At 45.0% G+C, this 23,974-nt stretch overlaps 1 protein-coding gene and 1 long non-coding RNA gene across 3 annotated transcripts in view; one reads left to right on the top strand and one right to left on the bottom strand.

Annotated features, from left to right (window-relative positions):
• LOC310665555 overlaps positions 1–17,975 on the top strand; it is a 38,521-nt gene extending 20,546 nt beyond the window's left edge. Inside the window, exon 2 of the long non-coding RNA XR_014505520.1 lies at positions 17,887–17,975. This is a non-coding gene — a long non-coding RNA (uncharacterized lncRNA). The remainder of the gene's footprint in view (positions 1–17,886) is intronic.
• Positions 1–23,974, bottom strand: part of NBEAL1 (neurobeachin like 1) — a 141,082-nt gene that overhangs the window by 43,448 nt on the left and 73,660 nt on the right. For both annotated transcript variants that reach the window (XM_083404486.1, XM_083404487.1), the window contains 13 exons: positions 22,666–22,751; positions 21,927–22,016; positions 19,035–19,203; positions 18,730–18,863; positions 16,804–16,963; positions 16,580–16,682; positions 15,570–15,726; positions 12,902–13,060; positions 10,952–11,111; positions 9,104–9,192; positions 4,508–5,065; positions 3,162–3,337; positions 1,644–1,797 (listed from right to left, as the gene is read on the bottom strand). In XM_083404486.1, coding sequence (XP_083260612.1) covers positions 1,644–1,797; positions 3,162–3,337; positions 4,508–5,065; positions 9,104–9,192; positions 10,952–11,111; positions 12,902–13,060; positions 15,570–15,726; positions 16,580–16,682; positions 16,804–16,963; positions 18,730–18,863; positions 19,035–19,203; positions 21,927–22,016; positions 22,666–22,751 — 2,195 coding nt within the window. The remainder of the gene's footprint in view (positions 1–1,643; positions 1,798–3,161; positions 3,338–4,507; positions 5,066–9,103; positions 9,193–10,951; positions 11,112–12,901; positions 13,061–15,569; positions 15,727–16,579; positions 16,683–16,803; positions 16,964–18,729; positions 18,864–19,034; positions 19,204–21,926; positions 22,017–22,665; positions 22,752–23,974) is intronic.

Here is a 23,974-nt window from a genome sequence, read left to right as displayed (position 1 = left end):
GACCCAGGGAGTGGAGTCAGAGGGACTATAAAACCAGCTCTGGGAGGGGCGAAGGGAGAAGTTCGTTGGGAGTTGGGTGGTTGGTTGGAGTGGGAGTGAATTGGGGTAGAGTCTGGGGGTAGGTTGAGTTAGTGTAGAGAAATAAGCCGAGTCAGTTAGGAGCTAGGAAGACAAGTACCATATTTTTTGCTCTATAAGACGCACCAGACCACAAGATGCACCTAGTTTTTGGTGGAGGAAAACAAGAAAAAAAATATTCTGAATCTCAGAAGCCAGAACAGCAAGAGGGATCGCTGTGCAGTGAAAGCAGCAATCCCTCTTGCTGTTCTGGCTTCTGGGATAGCTGCGCAGCCTGCATTCGCTCCATAAGATGCACACACATTTCCCCTTACTTTTTAGGAGGGAAAAAGTGAGTCTTATAGAGCAAAAAATACGGTAAATATCTGAGAGGTGGTTTAGGGAGTGAGAGCAGGTAGCGGAAGTTATAGGTCTGGATAGGCAGCCCATGATTGTAATTGACGGATACAGTTTATGAAACCACATGCTTGTTAAACTGCAATAAATAAAGTATTGTACCAGGTAGGGCCTGGGTGGTGGGAGCGAGAAATAAAGTGGTGGCACAGGGATCAATAGACTGTGAAACGTCCGAGGACTCTGTGTGATTACCACCCCCCCCCCCCAATCAGACCAACTATGAAATGTAGAGGCAAAATCTCAATGAAGAATATGCAAGGGGGGTCTGTGTATGAAAAGAAGAACATAGGCACTGTTTGAAATGCCCCAAACAATGAGCTTGCTGGGCAGTTCTATGTATGCCATGGTTAATAGATGAAGGGTTTTCTGTATTCACCCAGACTGAGGCTCATATCTTTCTAAATTGACTGCTTCAACTTTCAAGTTGGACTTAAAAGATGGTGGTCGATGTCACAAGCAAGTGCAGTGCTGGATCAGACCAAAGGTTTTATTCTCATAGTGTTTTGTTCTCCAAAGTGGCCAGCCACATGCCTTTTCCAGCTGCATTGGCTCCCGGTAGAGTACAGGGTCAGATTTAAGGTGCTGGTTTTGACCTTTAAAGCCCTTCACGGCCTAGGACCCTCGTACCTACGGGACCGCCTCTCCCGGTATGCCCCACGGAGGACCTTAAGGTCCATAAATAGCAACCCCCTAGAGGTCCCGGGCCCTAAGGAAGTTAGATTAGCCTCAACCAGAGCCAGGGCCTTCTCAACACTGGCTCCGGTCTGGTGGAATGCTCTGTCTCATGAGACCAGGGCCCTGCGGGATCTGATTTCTTTCCGCAGAGCCTGTAAGACAGAGTTGTTCCGCCCGGCCTTTGGCTTGGAGCCAATTTGATTCCCTCCCCCTCTTTTTTTCCCCTTTCTCCTCCTGTGAAGAGGTTGCATCCTAATGTTTTAATGTTGTACCTTAATCTTTTAAATTGTATTTTAATCAACTTGTTTTTATTATTGCTTGCTAGCCGCCCTGAGCCCGGTCTTGACTGGGGAGGGCAGGCTATAAATAAAATTTTTATTTATTTATTTATTTATTTATTTATTTATTTATTTATTTATTGTCTGCAGGCAGGACGCAAGGGCATCAGCAACCACCCGACAATTTGTCTCTTGTTTTTACAGATTCATTCCTACCTTTTCCGTCCACAGACTTGAATTAACAAGCCCTTCTGCTTGCAAAAAATCTTGCACGATAAGCAGGAGCCGGAAGGCGTTTTCTGCATACACTGGGAGAGATTTAGCGTCTCTGTTGTCCGTGACTGCCCATTCCAGCATCTTCTCTAGCAAGCTAAGTTAAAAGAGGAAGCATGTTATTCAAAGGAGGCGAACATTATGAATTTCAGAGATCAAGGACCTGATTATGTATTTAGCTCTGCCACTGTATTTCTTGCTATGGGGAGGTGTTTTAAACTGCTTTTAAAATTTTCTTTCAATATTGTAACCCAGCATAGGGCTTCAGGGCAAAAGGCGGGTAAATAATATAAAATGGTACCTCGGGTTACATACGCTTCAGGTTACATACGCTTCAGGTTACAGACTCCGCTAACCTAGAAATAGTGCTTCAGGTTAAGAACTTTGCTTCAGGATGAGAAAAGAAATCGTGTTCCGGCAGCGCAGCGGCAGTGGGAGGCCCCATTAGCTAAAGTGACACTTCAGGTTAAGAACAGTTTCAGGTTAAGAATGGACCTTCGGAACGAATTAAGTACTTAACCCGAGGTACCACTATATCAGTAATAATGTCTTCATCCACCCCGACTGCAATAAAATACATCACAGAAGGCATGCTAACTCCCCAGTGGTCTGACTCTTCCATTGTCTCCTGAGACAGGCAGATGCCAAAACCAGCAACAACAAAAATAATAGAAGATAGAGGTTCTGTGAAGTTAATTCCAGACACACGAAACTGTGTTCCAATTACAATACGGGCGACGGAAGAAGAAAACGAATCACACCTTGTTTCTCAGGTTGCAAAGACTCTCCCAACTCTTTGCTTAGAATGGAAGAATCGGCTGATACAGCTGGTCTTTTAGCTTTTTATGAACACATGTTGTGCATAGGTTGTGTTATTTACTATGCTGTACACAGCATCTTAAAAAGCAGAGACATCACCTTGCCGACAAAGATCCATATAGTTAAAGCTATGGTTTTCCCAGTGGTGATGTATGGAAGTGAGAGCTGGACAATAAAGAAGGCTGATCGCCAAAAAACTGATGCTTTTGAATTATGGTGCTGGAGGAGACTCTTGAGAGTCCCATGGACTGCAAGAAGATCAAACCTCTCCATTCTGAAGGAAATCAGCCCTGAGTGCTCACTGGAAGGACAGATCCTGAAGCTGAGGCTCCAGTACTTTGGCCACCTCATGAGAAGACTCCCTGGAAAAGACCCTGATGTTGGGGAAGATGGAGGGTGCAAGGAGAAGGGGACGGCAGGGGACGAGATGGTTGGACAGTGTTCTCGAAGCTACCAGCATGAGTTTGACCAAGCTGTGGGAGGCAGTGGAAGACAGGAGTGCCTGGCGTGCTCTGGTCCATGGGGTCACGAAGAGTCGGACATGACTAAACAACAACAAAACTGCCCTGTGGCCTTTGGGCAAGGGGAAGTATATATGTATGTGTATATATATATATTTAAAAATTATTAAAATAAACTCACTTGAGTTTTATTTCATCCGTTGGCCGTAGCAGCTCATTGGATATCCCCAGTTTGGTGAGGGCAGAAAAAACCTGCCCCCTCTCAACCCAAGCAGCATCGTCGGATCTTTCTATGCCTCTCCACATCACACAAAGCAGGGCATCGGTGAGTAATTGTATGAGGTCTTCTTCACATGCCTATGGAAACAATCGTGCATTTTAAGGAATTATAATATTATTATTATGAGTACCTAACAAGTCTTATCCTTTGGAACAGGGACTGATGGCAAGACAAGTTTTTTGTTTTTTGAGTTGCTTCGCAAGACGAATTTCCCTATGGGCTTGCTTCGCAAGAGGAAAACGGCTTGCGCCTTTTTCTTAAAACCGTCAATGCATTTCCTATGGGAAACCGTGCTTCGCAAGACAAAAAATTCACAAGACGAAAAAACTCGCAGAACGAATTAATTTCGCCTTGCGAGGCACCACTGTACTTATTTTAGAAATTATGGTCTCTCTCTCTCTCTTTTTTTTTTAGCTGACCAGCCCCCAAGTGGCATCCAATCATATTAAAAGATATACTATAAAAAGGTAGTTAACCGAGCAGTGAAAACCACAATAGTGTTTACTATTCAGGGAGAGCAGAAAATCAACTTGTGCTGATAACCTCCATCTGTATTTGCCTACTATGCAGCGGCAGAGCTGTGCGAAAAGCACAAATCTTGAAACTTTTGAGCAAAACTGAATGAACACGCATTATTTCTCTTTCTTTTAATGAAAACTTCAACTGTGAAAGAGTTTTGATTACCGTACTTTTCCGTGTATAAGACGCCTCCATGTATAAGGGGATTCAAACTGAAGAAAATGGGGGGAGATGGCACAGAGTTGTTGAGCTTTTTTGGGGGGGGGGTCACCCAGGGTTATTGAGCTTTTTTTAGGGGGGATTGCCGAAAATCACTCACCCGCACGCATCGCCAAGAAGCTGCCAATCGCCCGCCCAATTGCCACAGCGTCAGCCAATCAGCATCAGCTATTAACGCAGCAACCAATCACACGCCCAATAGCTGTTGACAGCCGCGGCAGCAACCAATCAAACATCCACCCTTTGCACTATCCATGTATGAGACGACCCCCCACTCATAGCTGTCAACTTTTCCCTTTTCTTGCGAGGAATCCTATTCGGAATAAGGGAATTCCCCTTAAAAAAAGGGAAACGTTGACAGCTATGCCCCCACTTTTTAGCATAATTTTTAAAGAAAAAAACCTAGTCTTATACACGGAAAAGTACGGTAATTTTAAAAAACTTTACTGGGTGGGCGGGCGATGGGACCAACTGCAAAAGTTTGCCCAGAAGCAGGAAGAACACATTACCTCGCGAATTTCAAATAATGAGAGATCTGCCGGGAATGCCACCTCTGCCGCAGCGTTTGGGTCTTTCTCAAGATGCCCAGAGAATGTTTTGGTGTTCTCGACAGGCGAAGGGGTGCTGGGCAGGCTGTCCACCATTTGACCCCCACCGTCGCCCAGTTCGTAAGAGTCAACGCTCGACAGGTCCAAGCTCAGGTGAGAAGGGTTCTTCTGCCACAGTTCATCTTGGTCCTCAGCCATGAACGACATCTCTGCGCCGGAGGGATCTTCGAGCATCACCCCAGGCTTGCTGTCTTCTAGGCTCCACCGATCGCAGGAACCGTTGAGAGATGCAAAACCGGTAGCGTCTCCCCCATCCACCTTTGAAGAAGAGTGTTTCTGAAACTCCTTACCCAGAGCATGTTTTTCACTCTCTTTGGCAGAGTCGTTCCTGTTCTCCCTCGCACCGTTCCGGACCTCGGCGTTCTCTTTCAGGAAGAGCCTCGCCAATGTCTCCTGCCAGCCACGCTGCTGAGAAATCTGCTGCGCTGAATCCGGCTGGCTATGTAGGATTTGCAAAAGCTGCAGAAAGCAATAAGCGGGCGGGCTGAAGACTCAACATCAATCTGCAACAGGAACCTTTCAGATTTGAATTTATTATTATTATTATTAAAGATTTTCTTGTTTTACAAAAGTGTAATGTCTCGTAATTTTTCCATGTAACATTTTTACAAATCCGTTTCATTTGTTGAGACATTAGGGGGAGAAGGGGAAAAAAAGGGGGTGGAGGGAGTGAAGCTGGATGGGGGTGGGGTCGGGTGGCGATGTTTCTATTATGCTTAATGTATGTAGGTTTTGGTGTCAGCGTTGCTTGTGCTGTTCACTTGTGTTACTTTGGTGGTGAGAGAGGTTGGGGTTGGCCTAGGGTGTGGTTGTTTGTGATTGGCTGTGGTGATCTTTGTTTTCATATGTGAGTGGGGTGGGTGGGTGTTTTGGATCAGGTGAGCCATATTGATTTGTATGCAGTTGGTGGATTGTTGTCATTGTCTTGTTGGGCTGTGTATGTGATAAAGGGGAGCCATACCGGGGTAAAGGCGTCTTCTTCTGTTTGTCCCCGTGTCAGTTTCAGTTTATTGGTTAATTTTTCTAGTAGGGCTGTTTCCCATAGTATTTGGTACCATTGGTCCATGCTTACTCCTGACAGGTCTCTCCAGTGTCTGGTTATGGCATTTCTGGCTGCTAAAAGTAAGTGGGTTATGAGTTCTTTGTGGTGTAAATGGGCATTGTTGTCTTGGAAGATGTTTAGTAGGGCCAATTCTGGGGTGATGTCTAATACTTGCTTAGTTATTTTACATATTTCTCGTATGGCTGTTGTCCAGAATAGTTGGATTTTGGGGCACTCCCACCACATGTGGAGGTATGTGCCCGTGGAGGTGCACCCTCTCCAGCACTTTGGTGAGGTTCCTGGGCGTATTAGCGCTAGTTTTCTTGGTGTTAGGTACCACCTGTAGGTGAGTTTCAGAGTGAGTTCTTTTCTTTTCGTTGATATGGATTTAAAGGGGGGTTTAGACCACATGCTGGTCCATTGAATGGGGTTAATCTCATAGCCTATGTTATTCTCCCATTGTTTTTTGATTGTGTCTAGGGGGTTTGTGGGATTTTGGAGTAGTATTTTATATATTGCGGATACCGTCCCTTTACCGTTTCAACAGGAACCTTTCAGAGCTTTCTGTGTGCCTGTAAATCATGTTGCCTCGGAAAGAGCCACCAAGGTGCTAAACCAGCATGTAACTTAAGATGTAAGTAATAGGTCTGAGAATTTAAAGGTGCGACCTAGAGATGGGGAAAAAACCTGCGAAAAAACTGGAAAAATTGGGACAAACCCAAGTTTTTTCCTGGCTTCTCCCCAAGCCGTTTTTTTTTCTGCAGGGGGGGCAATTTGATATAATCTGAATATTCTACAACCTTTTTTTCAATTTTCCCGGGGGGAAAATGACTTTGGAAAAAACTGGGGTTTTCCCCAGTTTTCCCCCCAAGCCTTCCGATCTCTAGTCATGCCACATGCCATCTTTATAATAATTTCAGCTTAAAACAATATGGATTTTTAAAAACCAAAACAGGGATTATAATACCACAGATCAAACTTTAAATAGGTGGTTTAAGAAACAAATGTACTGTGTAAACAAATTTGCAATTTACGGCATGTTGTACAATGAAACAAGATTATATGAAAATGATGTACTGGTGGTATTTGACCCCTACTAAGTTAGCAAAAATAGAACAAGTACAAATATCTGCTGGAAACATAAAGAAAAATAAGGTACTTTTAATCATATGTGGTGGACGTGTAATAAAACAAAAACTTTCTGGGAGATGATCTATAATAAACTGAAAAAAATGTTTAAAATAACTTTTGTCAAAAAAAAAACCCCAGAAGCTTTTATATTAGGAATTATAGGTACCGAAATTCCAAAGGACCAAAAAAGATATTTTTTGTATGTGACAACAACTGCATACTAGCCCAGAGATGGAAGTAAGAAACAATTCTGACAAGATAAGAATGGCAAACCAAGTTGATAGACTATGCTGAAGTGGCAAAATTAACTGGGAAGCTCGGAAACTAAGAGGACAAGAACTTTACAAAATAATGGGGGAAATTTCTAATTTATTTCTAATTTATTTATTTAGAATTGTGGGCAGATGAAAACATTAGCAGGATTTTAACCACACTTGTAAAGTAACAAAACTTATGGACAATTTCAGGGGTCAGCAAAGTTTTTCAGCAGGGGACTGGTCCACTGTCCCTCAGACCTTGTGAGGGGCCAGACTATATTTTGAAAAAAATAATGAACGAATTCCTATGCCCCACAAAAACCCAGAGATGCATTTTAAATAAAAGCACACATTCTACTCATGCAAAAACACCAGGCAGGCCCCACAAATAACCCAGAGATGCATTTTAAATAAAAGGACACATTCTACTCATGTAAAAAGATGCTGATTCCCAGACTGTCCAGGGGCCGGATTTAGAAGGCGATTGGGCTGGATCCGGCCCCCAGGCCTTAGTTTGCCTACCCATAATTTAGACTGATGGAAAAATTGGATATGAGCCGATATGCAGTTGTAAACATTGTTTTTAGGACGCATGGAGGGGATGGGGGGAAACCTTGAGATTCAGAGAAATCTCATTCTATGGATTTTTAATTGATTTTGTTTTATGTTTATGTATTTTTAAAAAATAAAATATATTTTTTTACAAAAAAGAGAGACAAATGGACTGTGTAAAAGGGGAGGAACCGAATCCCGAGGATGCAAAACCCACTGAGCATTCTCAAAGTTATAATGCAGTCAATTCATATTATCTTCACCAGGTTACCAAAAAAAAAAAAAAAAAAAAAAAAAAGATGAGAGATATGAACATTGTCCCACAGGATCAGTTCCACAAAGCCACCAGGTGCCTTTTCCCCATCCTCTGCCCCGTGTGAACAGGATTGCACCCTCCATCAACTTCTGGACACATCCTAAGAACTCCACTGTCTCTCCCCAGACCTCGTCCAATAGACCCATTCTTTGCTATTCACCAATGATGTTCCTGTCTACCACCTGGCCCACTCCAAAACGACAACAGCAACAACAACAACAACAATAATAATAATAATAATAAATTTTTATTTATACCCTGCCCTCCCCAGCCAAAGCTGGGCTCAGGGCGGCTAACAACAATCAAAACAATCCAACATTCTAAAAACTTTTCACCATAAAATCAATCAGAAACAAATTGATGGCAACCAGCAAGCAGGACCCTGTGCAGATTGCCAGAGGAGGGGGTCAGGCTGCGCCCTGACCAAAGGCCTGGTGGAGCAGCTCTGTCTTACAGGCCCTGCGGAAAGATGTCAAGTCCCGCAGGGCCCTAGTCTCTTGTGACAGAGCGTTCCACCAGATTGGAGCCACAGGCGAGAAAGCCCTGGCTCTAGTTGAGGCCAGCCTAACCTCTCTGTGGCCTGGGACCTCCAGGATGTTTTTATTTGCAGACCGTAGGTTTCTCTGTGGGGCATACCAGGAGAGGCGGTCCCGTAGGTACGAGGGTCCTAGGCCATATAGGGCTTTAAAGGTTAAAACCAGCACCTTAAACCTGATCCTGTACTCCACCGGGAGCCAGTGCAGCTGGTATAGTACCGGATGAATGTGATCTCGCAGCGACGACCCCATAAGGAGTCTTGCTGCGGCATTCTGCACCCGCTGGAGTTTCTGGGTCAGTCTCAAGGGCAGCCCCACGTAGAGCGAGTTACAATAATCCAGTCTGGAGGTGACCGTCGCGTGGATCACAGTGGCTAGGTCAGGGTGAGAGAGATAAGGAGCCAACGGCTTAGCTTGGCGGAGATGAAAAAATGCCGCCTTTGTTATAGCTGTAATCTGCGCCTCCATAGAGAGGGAGGTATCGAAGATTACACCCAAACTCTTAACGGACGATGCTGGCACTAGTTGCACCCCCGCAAGAGATGGGAGTTGCCCCCTCAATCCCATATCGCCCCGTCCCAGCCAGAGGACCTCTGTCTTCAAAGGATTTAACTTCAACCAGCTCCCATGTAACCATCCAGCCACAGCTTCCAGACAACTCACCTTTTGACAGATGGCCACTCGGACATTGATATCTGCTCTGTGAGCCAGATGCACCACTGCTATAAAGTCCCTGTAATTCACAACTGGATCTGTAGAGGAAGGATTCAAGACACACGTGATGAGAAAAAGGGAAAATGTCATAAGTCCACCTCCGTCCCTTTTTCAACCCCCAAACTGCAGAGGGTTGGGGGGTTTCGTGTATTTGGACTTTGCCATGAAAACACTACAATGAATTGAAGTGATAAATGTATTTTTCCTATTTCAGAACTCAGACAAGAAGAAAAAAATGTTAGGGTTCGACCACACAGTGGGGAACTTTTTAAAGCGCTGTAACAAGGGTGTCTCCGGAGCTTAAATTGAGGCTCATCCAACAAAAAATAATATTTAGAACCCCCCACCACCCACCTATAATCCTGAAACGCCCACTAGTGGGTGGTAGGGACTAGGTTGGCAAGCCATGGTTTAGAGGATGGTGAGAAAGATATGCAGCCCTGTATTGGGAAGGTTGTAATGCTGTGTGTGTGTGTGTGTGTGTGTGTGTGTTTGTGTGTGTGTGTGCTGTTGTAGCCTTATTAGACTTTACCGATTGGTAGGGTGAGCGTTGCTCCCAGAGCAGGGAGGAAGGAGTCAAATGACACCGAGGTTTGGTTCAGAGAAAGAGTTTATTCTGCTCTCCGGATAGCAGAAGGCACTGTGTGATAGGTTCACAGCAAGCACAAAAGCAAGAGAAATTTCACACAGTATATATATCCTCCAGGCACCCTCTCCCCCCTTCCCAGCAATCCAGCCACGTCAGCTTATACACGTAAGTTGACATCTATGACCATAAACAGATGTTCCTGTTCCTGTACTCTTGACCATAAAAGGATGTTCCTGTTCCTGTATTCCTTATCTTGGGGTAAGAAGGTCGCCAACTCTAAGAGCACTCCTGGCGCCATCCCCGAGCGCGGGGGTGTCTTGCAAGGTCTGTGCGTCAGTGTGTCAGGATATTTACAACCCACAAGGTAAGATAAGCCCCAGCTCTGCCGTCCCATCTCCACTTCGGAACTGACAAGGCCATCCATTAAGCGTCAGGGACTGATAAAGGAGAGGGCTTTGTTTATACAGCTGGGTTCCTGTTATGCATTTGCTCAAGTGCTCAAGTTAATGGTTTTTAGCTAATGCACCCTTGGAGAATGAAAAATGGGGATTTTAGGGCCCGTTTCAGACTGGCTGCACAGTCAGGTTTTAGATTTGGTAAACCCATTCCTTCACGGTAAGCCGCTCAGAGTGGCTGGGGAAACCCAGCCAGATGGGTGGGGTATAAACATTATTAGTATCAGTATTAGTATTATTATTGAACCACCCAAGTACCGTATTTTTCGCCCTATAGGACGTACTTTTTCCCCTCCAAAAATGAATGGGAAATGTGTGTGCGTCCTATGGGGCGAATGCAGGCTTTCGCTGAAGCCTGGAGAGCGAGAGGCGTCGGTGCGCACCGACCCCTCTCGCTCTCCAGGCTTCAGGAAGCTATCCGCAAGCCTCGCGTGCCCGGCGGGAGGTCCCGCCAGACGCGCAAGTCTTGGGGCGGCAGCCTGCAGCCCGAAGCAGGGGGTGAGCTGTGGAGCCCGCCCCCTGCTTCGGGCAGATGTCCGCAAGCCTCGCGCGCCCGGCGGTGCGTCCCGCCGGGCGTGCAAGGCTTGGGGCGGCAGCCTGTTCTGGGGGCTGGGGTCGTGGGAAGCTCAGGCTTCCCCCGCGCCAGCCCCCGGGCCTGGGGGGGAAAATAATTTTTTTCCCCTTTATTTCCCCCCCAAAAAACTAGGTGCGTCCTATGGGGCGGTGCGTCCTATGGGGCAAAAAATACGGTACCTGCATGAAGAACTTGGTTGAGAAGGTTCTTAATAAGAGATGTGGTCACTGGAGATTCATTCAGGAGCAGTCCCAGTCCGGAATACCCGACTTCTCTGAGCTTCATACGCTGTTTGCTCCGCTCATAGACTTTGGTGCACTTCAACATCTGCCCCATGATCTGCAAAGAAAGGCTGCATGAAGGTCTTCCCTATGTGGCCAGCCAGATCCAAACCTCCCCAGTAGCACTGATGCACACCAAAGACCCTTCTTCACAAGCAAGAAACCAGCAACACAACTCTGGCTGGGTTCTGGAGGTGGAAGGTGAATAATTTTCTATTCATGATGGCTTCATCCCTCAAACAGTGCAGGATTACAGAGGTGAGACATTTGCCCTGGTCTTCGCCATCCCATGTAGTGATCAGGCGGGATTGCTATGAGGAATTATAACAAATATAGAGTAAGCCATGTGTGTCAGCAATGAAAGCATTGCGTTGACTGGGTTTAAACTATTTTGATATGATTCATCATCATTCCTGTTCCATTTCTCTTTCTTGACCAGTCACGTACACTGCCAGTTGCTTCGCCAAGCAGGCATCCTGGGTCATCAAAGACAGTGGGCAGTTTCTTTGCTGTAGCTTTTCTGATATGTTAATCTTAGGATGTTAATCTTAGGGCAAGGAAACAGATCTCACCTGAAGGTGATAATGATCACGGTCTTCCTGGCCATCCTTCTTATCATGTGTATTGCTTGTTTATGACCTCAGGGGTTGCCAAATGCACTCCTTTGTAGTTCTGTTTTGTTCACCCCAGAAATATGTGCGCTTAATTAGTTTTGGTAGTTTAACTTTGTCCCACGTGGGGTTTGTTGCAATGCTCAGAAGAAATCTGATTGGTTCTTACAAACACTCTGTAAAAAGTTCTTTTGTGAATAAAACGACCTGGGCTGGAGGGTGGAGACACAGATTATTATACGCACCCTTCCCAGAGTCTTGCTGGTTCAAGCCTCTGTGTGTATTCTTATTAATCAGAGTTCAATCCTTCCTTTACTTTGGGAACGCCTCAATCCCAGTCATTTAGAACCAACTTCGACTCCAATCTACACAGGCCCACCCTGGCTACTATTTTCTCGGCCACGTTTGTGTCTCAGAATGCAAGAGAGCTAGCTTTCGTGTTGAGATTTATCAGATGATATTAGAAACAACCATAAAGAGGGTCCATTTCTTCTTGAGACTGTGCTTGTATTGTTTCTAAGCCATTTAAGGGTCCGTATGTCATTAGAACAAATTTCAAACGGGCACGTTTATTTATTCTTAATAAATCGCAGCTCTACAGAACCCTCGCGGCAGCTCAGAGCACACCATCAAACTAAGATTAAAAACAGCCATAAATGCAGTGCCAGCTTGAACAAGGACATTATTATTAAAAAAAACCCCAAAAGTCGATAAACTCCTCTCAGGTGAAGACTGCAATCCTAAACCAACTTGCTTGCGAGCAGGTAGACACAGCAAGATTTACCGTATTTTTCGCTCTATAAGACACACCAGACCATAAGACGCACCTAGTTTTTGGAGGAGGAAAACAAGAAAAAAAATATTCTGAATCTCAGAAGCCAGAACAAGAGGGATCGCTGCGCAGTGAAAGCAGTGATCCCTCTTGCTGTTCTGGCTTCTGGGATAGCTGTGCAGCCTGCAATCGCTCCATAAGACGCACACACATTTCCCTTTACTTTTTAGGAGGGGAAAAGTGAGTCTTATAGAGCAAAAAATACGGTACCTCTGAGCAAATATACACAGTATTGGAGTTTAAAATTAGCTAATGACAGTCAGTTTCCAGAAGCTGAAGCTATAACTGTACAACAGTTCGGCAAAGGGAGATATATTTTTTAAAGCTATCGGCTTGCATTCTATGCAAGCTTTCATCAGTGTGTGCAGAACTCAGGTGTGCCAAAAGAAAGATGCAGCAAGTTACCTTGAACACAAGCTCCCGCAGTCCGTCCGAGTACCTGTGGTTCAGCAGCAAAGCATAGAGGATGTCTGCATTTCCTGGCTCAAAAAGCAACAAGAAAAGCTGGTCTCGAGTTGGGCTGGTGTGGAGCAGGCTGAAAAGTACTTCCAGGATGCCACAGAGCTTGGGGGAGAAGAAAACTGAATCAAAAGTGCAAAAGCCACACAGTTCTCACTATTCAATCTCACTCACTGTAAACAGCTTTTCATTTCCAGAGATGAGGGGTGATTATTTGAAGCAAGGGGTTTCTCAAAAATGCCAGCGCCCCTAATGGAATTAGAATGGACCCAATTTGAGTCAGGCACAGCCCTAACTGGGATTTGCATGCTTTCTCAATGAACATTTGTAGCTGGGGTTCACAGACTTGCCAGTAAGGGCAAAACAAGAGAAAAAGGCGGAGAGGTATTGAGCTGCTTGGATGTTCAAGTCAGATACTCAGGGTTCAGTCACACTTCCACTCACCCCACTGCCTTCCCTCGGGAAAACCCGCTCTTTACTGCTTAACTGGAACAAATGTCAATTGGTTGTTCCGCCAATTGATGGTTGTTCCTGTTCAGTGGTAAACAGCAGGTTTTCTGGGGGAAAGTGGAAGAACAAACAAAAATCTGTGCCTAGAAGGCACAGGACAAGCGGAAAACCTCTCAGATCCGTACTTTCTAGGTCCGGTACAAGTGATGTGTGGACAAGCCCTCAGTTGAGTTTTAAGCAGCCCAATTAATTTTGGGACTGAGCAGACCTCTGCTGCCAATCAGACATTTTTACTCCCAAGTTTCCTACTTCCGTCTTTTAGAATAAATAGATGCAGCAAACCCCAAATCGTGTGGACTTGTTATCTAGTAGGGGTGGATGGATCTATTTCTGTTCCATGCCAGTTTCATATACAGTGGGGGAAAGAAGTATTTGATCCCCTGCTAAATTTGCCCGTTTGCTCTCTGACGAAGAAATGAGCAGTCCATAATTTTAACGGTAGGTTTATTGTAGCTGTGAGACAGAATAACAACAGGAAAACCCCCAGAAACCCAGAAGACAAAAGCCAGAGATTGATGTGCATTATAATGAGTGAAATAAGTATTTGATCCCTTATGGACTTGTCAGCGCATGGAAACGCCGTTTACCTTCCCGCCAGAGCGGTACCTATTTATCTACTTGCACTTTGACGTGCTTTCGAACTGCTAGGTTGGGAGGAGCAGGGACCGAGCAACGGGAGCTCACCCCGTCACGGGGATTCGAACCGCTGACCTTCTGATCGGCAAGTCCTAGGCTCTGTGGTTTAGACCACAGCGCCACCCGCGTCCCTTTTTTGGCAACGGTAAAATGCACCAAATTCAAAAAGTGCCACTTTAAAGTAGGGAAGGAAGAACTGAAGGCACTACCAAATTCATCCTTTGCAGACACAGCTGGAATTCAAGTTGAGGGTGCAAAGGAAGAAATGAAAAATTGAGAGAGCTCCTGAGTGTTCCTTTGCAGCCATGGGTTTTCAAGTTGAAGCATCTGACTTTATACAGTACCAGGTTCCTGACAGGTGGGTAGTCAAACTGACTCATGGAGGGAGGGGCCCCCAGTTTTCGATCCAACGAGCTGGCCAGATCTAATTCCTCATCCCTCGTTTAGCATAGCAACCTGCACTGAGGAAGTTCTGCTGAACCAGGTTTAGCAAAGCTACTTCAAACCCTGGTTGAGAAGTGAATCCTGCTTAGTGCCGCTGCAGAGATAACACTGCGCTGTGATTAGATCACTGCATGGAAGGGAGGGTGGAATTCGCTCTGGAGGAAGGGGAAAGAATTACACAAGTCAGCAGTGTGCTCTGGATTTACAAACCACAGGCTGCAGCACTGCATCTGTCACACATAGAGGCTCAGTTATCTTATATGAAATACTTGCACTTAGCAGATGGTTTAGGCAATATGCTATATATCATTATTTAAACGCATTACTTTCTTGGGCTCCATGATCACTGCAGATGGTGACGGCAGCCACGAAATTAAAAGACGCCTGCTTCTTGGGAGGAAAGCAATGAAAAACCGAGACAGCATCTTAAAAAGCAGAGACATCAACTTGCCAACAAAGGTCCGTATAGGAAAAGCTATGGTTTTCCCAGTAGTGATGTATGGAAGTGAGAGCTGGACCATAAAGAAGGCTGATCGCCGAAGAATTGATGCTTTTGAATGGTGGTGGTGGTGGAGACTCTTGAGAGTCCCATGGACTGCAAGAAGATCAAACCTATCCATTCTTAATGAAATCAGCCCTGAGTGCTCACTGGAAGGACAGATCATGAAGCTGAGGCTCCAATACTTTGGCCACCTCATGAGAAGAGAAGACTCCCTGGGAAAGACCCTGATGTTGGGAAAGATGGAGGGCACAAGGAGAAGGGGATGACAGAGGACGAGATGGTTGGATGGTGTTCTCGAAGCTACCAGCATGAGTTTGACCAAACTGCGGGAGGCAGTGGAAGACAGGAGTGCCTGGCATGCTCTGGTCCATGGGGTCACGAAGAGTCGGACACGACTAAACGACTAAACAAGAACAACATGCATTACATCTCTTCCCCCACCCCCACTCCCATCGTTTTGAAGATGGAATAGAGAATGACAAGAAAAAAGAAACCGTAGTTTAACACAGGCATGCTAAATACCTGCTCCTCATCGTTGATGGCTGCTATATAGCCCATGATGCTCTGCACTTCCTCATGCGCCCCACCTTTGCTCAGGAAGTACTTTATTAATCCATACAGAGATGTTCTTATTGTTTTAAGATCATCTGGCGCCAAGTCACTGTCTTTAGAGCTGTTTCTAACAAAAACAAGGAAAGAAGACTTCATCAAAATGATGGCGTACTATGAATACAAAAGAGGCCAGACCCTTAGTTCTTCCAGTTTTCTTTTCCCAAAGCATTTCTCCCTTTGTATATAATTTACCTCTTTGTATGTAACAGCTACCCCTACCCATTTTGACTCTCTGGCACCCTATATGCATAACCTAGGAATTCTAAAATATAGACGCGCTTTTACTCTCACAAGATTGAACGTATTGCCCTCGGCTGTACCTGAGGGACGATTCCAACAAGATTCCACACGAAAAACATTTATGTCCCTGTGGAGATGGCAGTACTGAATCAGTGGCACATGTCCTTCTGGCCTGCACTCTTTATAAATCAGAAGGTCGGCAGTTTGAGAGAGCTAGATATATATATTTATATATTTACCGTATTTTTTGCTCTATAAGACTCACTTTTTCCCTCCTAAAAAGTAAGGGGAAATGTGTGTGCGTCTTATGGTGCGAATGCAGGCTGCGCAGCTATCCCAGAAGCCAGAACAGCAAGAGGGATCGCTGCTTTCACTGCGCAGCGATCCCTTTTGTTGTTCTGGCTTCTGAGATTCAGAATATTTTTTTTCTTGTTTTCCTCCTCCAAAAACTAGGTGAGTCTTATGGTCTGGTGCATCTTATAGAGCGAAAAATACGGTGTATATTTATATAGTTATATATTTATATGTAAATATATTTATATATTTTCTCTCTCTCCCTCTCTCTCTCATCAGAGCGGTTAAGACAAAACAATAAAATCGAGAAAAATTCACTGCCAGACATCAAAGCATATAAAAGTTAAAATGCACAACAAGCTAAGGAAACATGCAAGATTGCATACCCATAATAGATCCTCAGTGTATCCAGCAAAAACTGCACGCCATACTTTTTTCGGAAGAGCCTCCGACTGTCTTTGATAATTGTAGAAAGGTACTGGATGTGACCTACAAACACAACATGTCCCATCAGGTCAGGTGTCAGTCTAGCCTTTCATATATATGGCGAGTGCATTATGATAACGTGCAGGAATGTTTCAGAGTTAATTTTAATAGCAGCTAGCCTCACCGATTCGGAACGGGAAGTCTCCCCGATTCCAGATGCTGAAGTCAAAAAGCAGGTGTTGATACATCTGCTGCAGAAGGGGTGCGTTTTTCGCCACAGAGACCAGCTCTATCAACAACTGGACGGCCATCAAGACATTCACATCCATTAAGCTGCTTGGCACCTAAGAAACAGCCAGATAAATTTACGTCTATCCCTTTATGTTCTACAAAACTATAAAACAAATATGGCGACTGCGTATTTAAGTAAGTAGGCTTCGTGACAAATGTGTTCTTAGCAAGAAAAACCAACCCGTTTTGTTTGCATGGAAGAAGTCAACTTGAGACTTGAGAGAAGAGGTGTGCGCAAGCCGAATTTGCACTTTTCCCCACAGGTTTGCAATTTTATTACAATAGACTATAACAGCTTTGAAGGGACGCGGGTGGCGCTGTGAGTTAAACCACGGAGCCTAGGGCTTGCCAATCAGAAGGTCGGCGGTTCGAATCCCCGCGACGGGGTGAGCTCCCGTTGCTCAGTCCCAGCTCCTGCCCACCTAGCAGTTCGAAAGCACATCAAAGTGCAAGTAAATAAATAGGCGGGAAGGTAAACGGCGTTTCCGTGTGCTGCTCTGATTCGCCAGAAGCGGCTTAGTCATGCTGGCCACATGACCCAGAAGCTGTACGCTTGCTCCCTTGGCCAATAAAGCAAGATGAGCGCCGCAACCCCCGAGTCGGTCACGACTGGACCTAATGGTCAGGGGTCCCTTTACCTTTTATAACAGCTTTAGTTTAATAAATCAAATTCAAGTCTCTAATGCTAATATGTGCACCCTTAATGTTAATGAATGGCAGGGAGTTCCAATTCTGTAGCATTTCAGGGGCTAATTCAGACTGAAATTCCCAGGTGTCCAAAAAGGTTATTTATGTATGCCACTACTGCAACCTGTGTTTTGTTAGCCCAAAAATGGAAAACGAGCGAAGTCCCAGCCAAAGAAGATTGGCAACTTAAGTTGATAGAATATGAGTAGCTTGCAGACTTAACATATAGAATAAGAGAACAAGAAGAACATACATTTAAAGATGATTGGAAAACGTTTATTGAATACAGTGGTGCCTCGCAAGACGAAATTAATCCGTTCCGCGAGTCTCTTCGTCTTGCGGTTTTTTCGTCTTGCGAAGCACGGCTATTAGCGGCTTAGCGGCTATTAACGGCTTAGCGGCTTTAAGAAAAAGGAAACAAACTCGCAAGAACTCGCAAGACGAAAAGCAAGCCCATAGGGAAACTCATCTTGCGGAATGACTCAAAAACGGAAAACTCTTTCATCTAGCGAGTTTTTCGTCTTGCGAGGCATTCGTCTTGCAGGGCACCACTGTATATGGGAAATAACTGTGTACAGCTAAAAATGCTGGCAGCATTAAGATAGATTCAGCAGTGTAAATAAGTTATGATAGATGTAATAATGAATTACTGAATGGTATAGTTTCTGTAAAATACGCAGGGATTTATGATATGTAAAATGAACCATGGAAAGAGGAGAAGGGAAGTCACTGATATCTTAAAGATGTAAAAATGAGAACTTGAAATTGTAAAACAGAAAATCTGATTTAAAAAATTATATACAATTACGTAGCATTTTCATTGCACTTCACTGATCTACGCTGGAGTTCTTTGGTATGGATCAGTGGAAAAATATATCTGGTTTGAATATACAGGATGAGTCCTTTAAAAGTGGCCCCATGGCTACAGAGTGCGCATGTTCCACGGGGCCTCTTTTAAAAGACTCACCCTGTACAGCAATAGATTCACTGTGGTTCACAATGCACATATTTGTGAACAGAGACTCTGACACGGCAACACTTGTCTACCAAAAATGAAAACATATACAAACTATGGTTTACCTATCCTACTCAGTACAATTGCTAGTATTAAATGTTGGTAGTTGCTGCATACCTTCTGCAACAGGGCTCCTAAGGTTGCGACTCCATGCGAGTGAACAAGATTATCCTGGTTGATTGGGTGCCTTTGAATAAAGTGCTTGATCATCAGGATGAAAGTTGCAACAATGTTCTTCTCTAAACGAGCCTCTGGAAGAAGGAATATAGGCCTTTAGCTAAAAATGTTAGCTCTGCTAAGCAATTGTGGAAGTAGAAGAAGAAAACGATCAAGAGAGGTTTTGTTGTTTGGGTCCATGGCTTTTCCTTGGGCTCATAAAAAAGGCTATTTAAAAGCCTCAATGCATGCAGTTCTTGCCTTACCCGAAGCCTTGGTGGAGGTTAACACCACCCAATCTCCTTCTACAGGTGTCTGCAATTCAGGAGCAACCGATTCCACATCAAGCCTCTCAGGTAGTTGCCCATCGAGGTAGCTGATCTGTTCTAGCAGAGGAAACAGCACATTCAGTCCACCAACGCAGTTGATCATATCCTTAAGGAAGAGAGGGGGGAGACAGAAGGGATGGGAAGAGGAATACGTAGTCAGTGTTTGGAAATCAACAACCAAAGAGCTTTGGTAAAGATCTTCGACTGCAAATGAATTGGGATTCTTGTGAGTTTCTGAAACAAGCTGCAAATACTATATAGATGTGGAGGTTAATAGCAAATCACACTGCACCCTGCTTTCTGTCTGCACCCTAAGCAGCCTCAGCCCTGTATTCCTGAAGGAGCGTCTCCACCCCTATCGTTCAGCCCAGACACTGAGATCCAGCGCCGAGGGCCTTCTGGCGGTTCCCTCATTGCAAGAAGTGAGGTTACAGGGAACCAGACAGAGGGCCTTCTCGGTAGTGGCACCCGCCCTGTGGAACGCCCTCCCATCAGATGTCAAGGAAATAAGCAGCTATCTTACTTTTAGAAGACATCTGAAGGCAGCCCTGTTTAGGGAAGTTTTTAATATTTAATACTGTATTGTTTTTTAACACTCGATTGGGAGCTGCCCAGAGTGGCTGGGGAAACTCAGCCAGATGGGTGGGGTATAAATAAAAAATTATTATTATTATTATTATTATTATTATTATTATTATTATTATTATTCCTAAAAGCATTGGATTTATTTGTGGGAAATGTATGGGGCTGCAAGTGGGGATGCCATGGAAGCAGAGGCAAAACTTTCCCCCATCTCGTACCACTTTGGTCCCCGTAATCTAGAGTGAGAGGCAGGTTTTGTCTTCTCCTCAATTATTTGTTTCTCTCAAATAATAACCTGATTCCAGAAGAGAAAGTAAGCAGAGATGCTGAAACTACCACGTACTTTACAGGTTAATGAATTAACTTCTTAACCCTCCATTGGGCAATATGGCAGGTCAGATGCTACACCAATCCTCTGAACATTTGGTAGAATCTAGGTAAAGGTAAAGGTACCCCTGCCCGTACGGGCCAGTCTTGACAGACTCTAGGGTTGTGCGCTCATCTCACTCTAGAGGCCGGGAGCCAGCGCTGTCCGCAGACACTTCCGGGTCACGTGGCCAGCGTGACGAAGCTGCTCTGGCGAACCGGCACCAGCGCAGCACACGGAAACGCCGTTTACCTTCCCGCTATAAAGCGGTACCTATTTATCTACTTGCACTTAAGGGTGCTTTCGAACTGCTAGGTGGGCAGGAGCTGGGACCGAACGGCGGGAGCTCATCCCGCCGCGAGGATTCGAACCGCCGACCATGCGATCGGCAAGTCCTAGGCGCTGAGGTTTTACCCACAGCGCCACCCGCGTCCCCTGTGGTAGAATCTAGGTAAAGGTAAAAAGGTAAAGGACCCCTGGACAGTTAAGGCCAGTCAAAGGGGCTCATCTCGCTTTCAGGCCAAGGGAGCCGGCGTTTGTCCACAGATAGCTTTTCCGAGTCATGTAGCCAGCATGGCTAAGCTGCTTCTGGCGCAACAGAACACCGTGACGGAAACCAGAGCGCACAGAAACGCTGTCTGCCTTCCCGCCGCAGCGGCACCTATTTATCTACTTGCAATGGCGTGCTTTCGAACTGCTAGGTTGACAGAAAGCTGGGATAAAGCAATGGGAGCTGACCCTGTCATGGGGATTCGAACCGCCAACCTTCTGATTGGCAAGCCCAAAAGACTCAGTGGTTTAGACCACAGAGCCACCCCTGCCCCAATTGGGAGAAACTACAACCCAGATGTCAAGAGTCAACACACGCTCTTCCTGCTTACTGTGACTGCAGAAAGTTGCACCGCAGACTTGCCTTTAGAAACTCACAATTCTTTACACACACAGTAAGACTTATTTCTAAATAGACCTGCATAGGATTACCGTATTTTTCGCTCTATAACACGCACCAGACCATAACACGCACGTAGTTTTTAGAGGAGGAAAACAAGAAAAAAAATATTCTAAATGAAATAGTGGATATATGATTTTTGTGGTTCATGCTGTGGCCACAGACATGTGATCTGACAGTGAGTTTGGAGTTGCCCAATGCAAAACTCCTGAGGATCCATGTGGATCCATGCTTTGTAACCACGGAGGAGGGAAGGAAGGGGAACCATGGATCCTCTGCTCACGACTGCAGCAGATCCGCCCCGCCACCCACAGGCATTTGCTCCATAACACGCACAGACATTTCCCCTTACTTTCTAGGAGGAAAAAAGTGAGTGTTACGGTGCAAAAAATACGGTACATTGCTAGGAAAGTGTCAAGATTTTATGCACCCCTTTGTAAAGCACCTCCAAGGTATCTCTACTGATCTCCCCTTCCAGGTTTTTTGCTTTCCATCTACTCTCCCCAACCCTGCTTTGGTCTTAGAAACACACACACACACACACACAGAGAGAGAGAGAGAGAGAGAGAGAGGATTGAGACCATTAGCTCCACCAAAACGTTAAGAAGAGTTTGGATTTGATATCCCGCTTTATCACTACCCGAAGGAGTCTCAAAGCGGCTAACATTCTCCTTTCCCTTCCTCCCCCACGACAAACACTTTGTGAGGTGAGAGGGGCTGAGAGACTTCAGAGAAGTGTGACTAGCCCAAGGTCACCCAGCAGCTGCATGTGGAGGAGCGAGGAAGCGAACCCGGTTCACCAGATTACGAGTCTACCGCTCTTAACCACTACACCACACTGGCTCTCTGGGTGGTCATTTCTCATACACATAATATAATCCAAACCCTTATGGAATCCCACAGTCGTTACAAAGCCATTGGAGATGTTTACCTTGATGTCCCAATTCACCACTTTGTTCCCTGTTAGCCTTCCATGTAGAAGATTGGGGGAAAGGTCAAGGCATATTGGGCTTCTGCAAGCCTGTCCGAAAAATAGGAGAAAATGAGCTAAGCACTCTTCAACAAATAAGCTCAGGCGCAATACAGTGGTACCTTGGTTCTCAAACTTAATCTGTTCCAGAAGTCCATTCCAAAACCAAGGCGTGCTTTCCCATAGAAAGCAACGCAAAATAAATTAATCCGTTCCAGACTTTTAAAAGCAACCCCTAAAACAGCAATTTAACATGAATTTTACTATCTAATGAGACCATCGATCCATAAAATGAAAGCAATAAACAATGTACTGCAGTGACACAATCAATCAATCAGTAGCTGAACTGGGCTCCACACAGTCACAAAAACAAACACAAAAAAGAGCCGCTAAAACAAAAATGCACAATAAACAGCAAAACCAGACAGACCTCAGCGTAACACTCAAAAAGTGTGGGGCTCAAATCAGAAGTGTAACACACAAAACAGAGCACGTTCGGCTTCTGAAAAAAGTTTGCAAACCAGAACACTTACTTCCAGGTTTGCAGTGTTTGGGTTCCAAGTCGTTTGAGTACCAAGGCACCACTGTACAGAAATTCTGCTTAGTTATCATGGCTAAAGCTGGTGGTATCCTCACCATATTTGTATAATCCTCTTCTAAAGCCATCAAAGCAAAACTACAGGAAAAATGGAGTCCCTACCTTGGGAGTATAATGAAGAAGCATTTTACTGGGCAAATCGGCTGTTTCGGATTCTTGAGATTTCCATGGAGTTAAGCAGTTCGGACCTTCAAAATATTGGGGGGGGGGGGGGGGGAGAGAGAGACACAAAAAGCCACAATAGGTTTAACATTTGTGCTGACAGCCTGACTTAACACCTACTCCCCAATCTAGCAAGAGAGATCCATGTGAAGAAACAAAGCTGCCATGCAGACTGCCTATCGAGAGAGCTGAAGGCGCATCTCAATGTGTCTCACATCTCATGACCATTTCCACACACACACACACACCCTCCCTGTTCCTCCAGCCTGGCTGGATGTTTCTTTTGAAGCAAATGTGGAAGTTCATCTCTCTCTCTGAGGCCACTGGCCCCATAGTATGTATGTAACAAGTGGTATGAAGCTAGACAGACAAAATACCATATTTTTTTGCTCTATAAGACGCACCAGACCACAAGACGCACCTAGTTTTTGGAGGAGGAAAACAAGAAAAAAAAATATTCTGAATCCCAGAAGCCAGAACAACAAGAGGGATCGCTGCGCAGGGAAAGCAGCAATCCCTCTTGCTGTTCTGGCTTCTGGGATAGCTGCGCAGCCTGCATTCGCTCCGTAAGACGCACACACATTTCCCCTTACTTTTTAGGAAGGAAAAAGTGAGTCTTATAGAGCAAAAAATATGGTATATAACAGCCCAAATGCAGATGAAAACAGAAGAAAGGGGGTGGGGGATGACACGTGTGGTTTTGAAATAAATAAATAACCGTTCCCCTCTTTATTTTCAACTTTCTTGGGCACATGAAACTAAGCATAATTACCTTGAATTTCTGCTTAACCCTCAAGAAAGAAGGGCATTTTCGCTGGCCAGGTTTAATTCAAATCCATCCAACCTCCTTTGGGGATGGTTCTCAGGCAGGGTGGAAGGAGAAAGAACTTGCCCATGCGAAGACCACCTGGTGGAAACCCTTACACATATGGCTCTCAATTGTAAACTATATGCTGATCTCTGCCGGCAATTTCTAGATCAACTCTGTATCCCCAAATGGAATCCAGAGTCAGAGGTCATACATTTTCTATTACTGGGGAATGATCAGAAGCTCACCAAGTTAGTGGCTAAATATCTCTATTTGGTTTTTTGTCGTCGAAATACACTGCAGACGTCTGATCTCCCTGAAGACCAAGAGATGTGACGATAGACTGCTCTGCCTCCTTTCTTTCAGCAAATGTTTCGTGTCACTGGGGAAGTGGTAATTCTGTATTGATTTGTTTTGTTTCGGATGTTGTGTGTGATGCCA

The sequence above is a fragment of the Podarcis tiliguerta genome (genome assembly GCF_965153285.1).
Source record: "Podarcis tiliguerta genome assembly, chromosome: 1".
Lineage (NCBI taxonomy): Eukaryota > Metazoa > Chordata > Lepidosauria > Squamata > Lacertidae > Podarcis > Podarcis tiliguerta.
The sequence above is the reverse complement of the archived record's forward strand: the minus strand, read 5'-3'. Positions and strand labels throughout refer to the sequence as shown.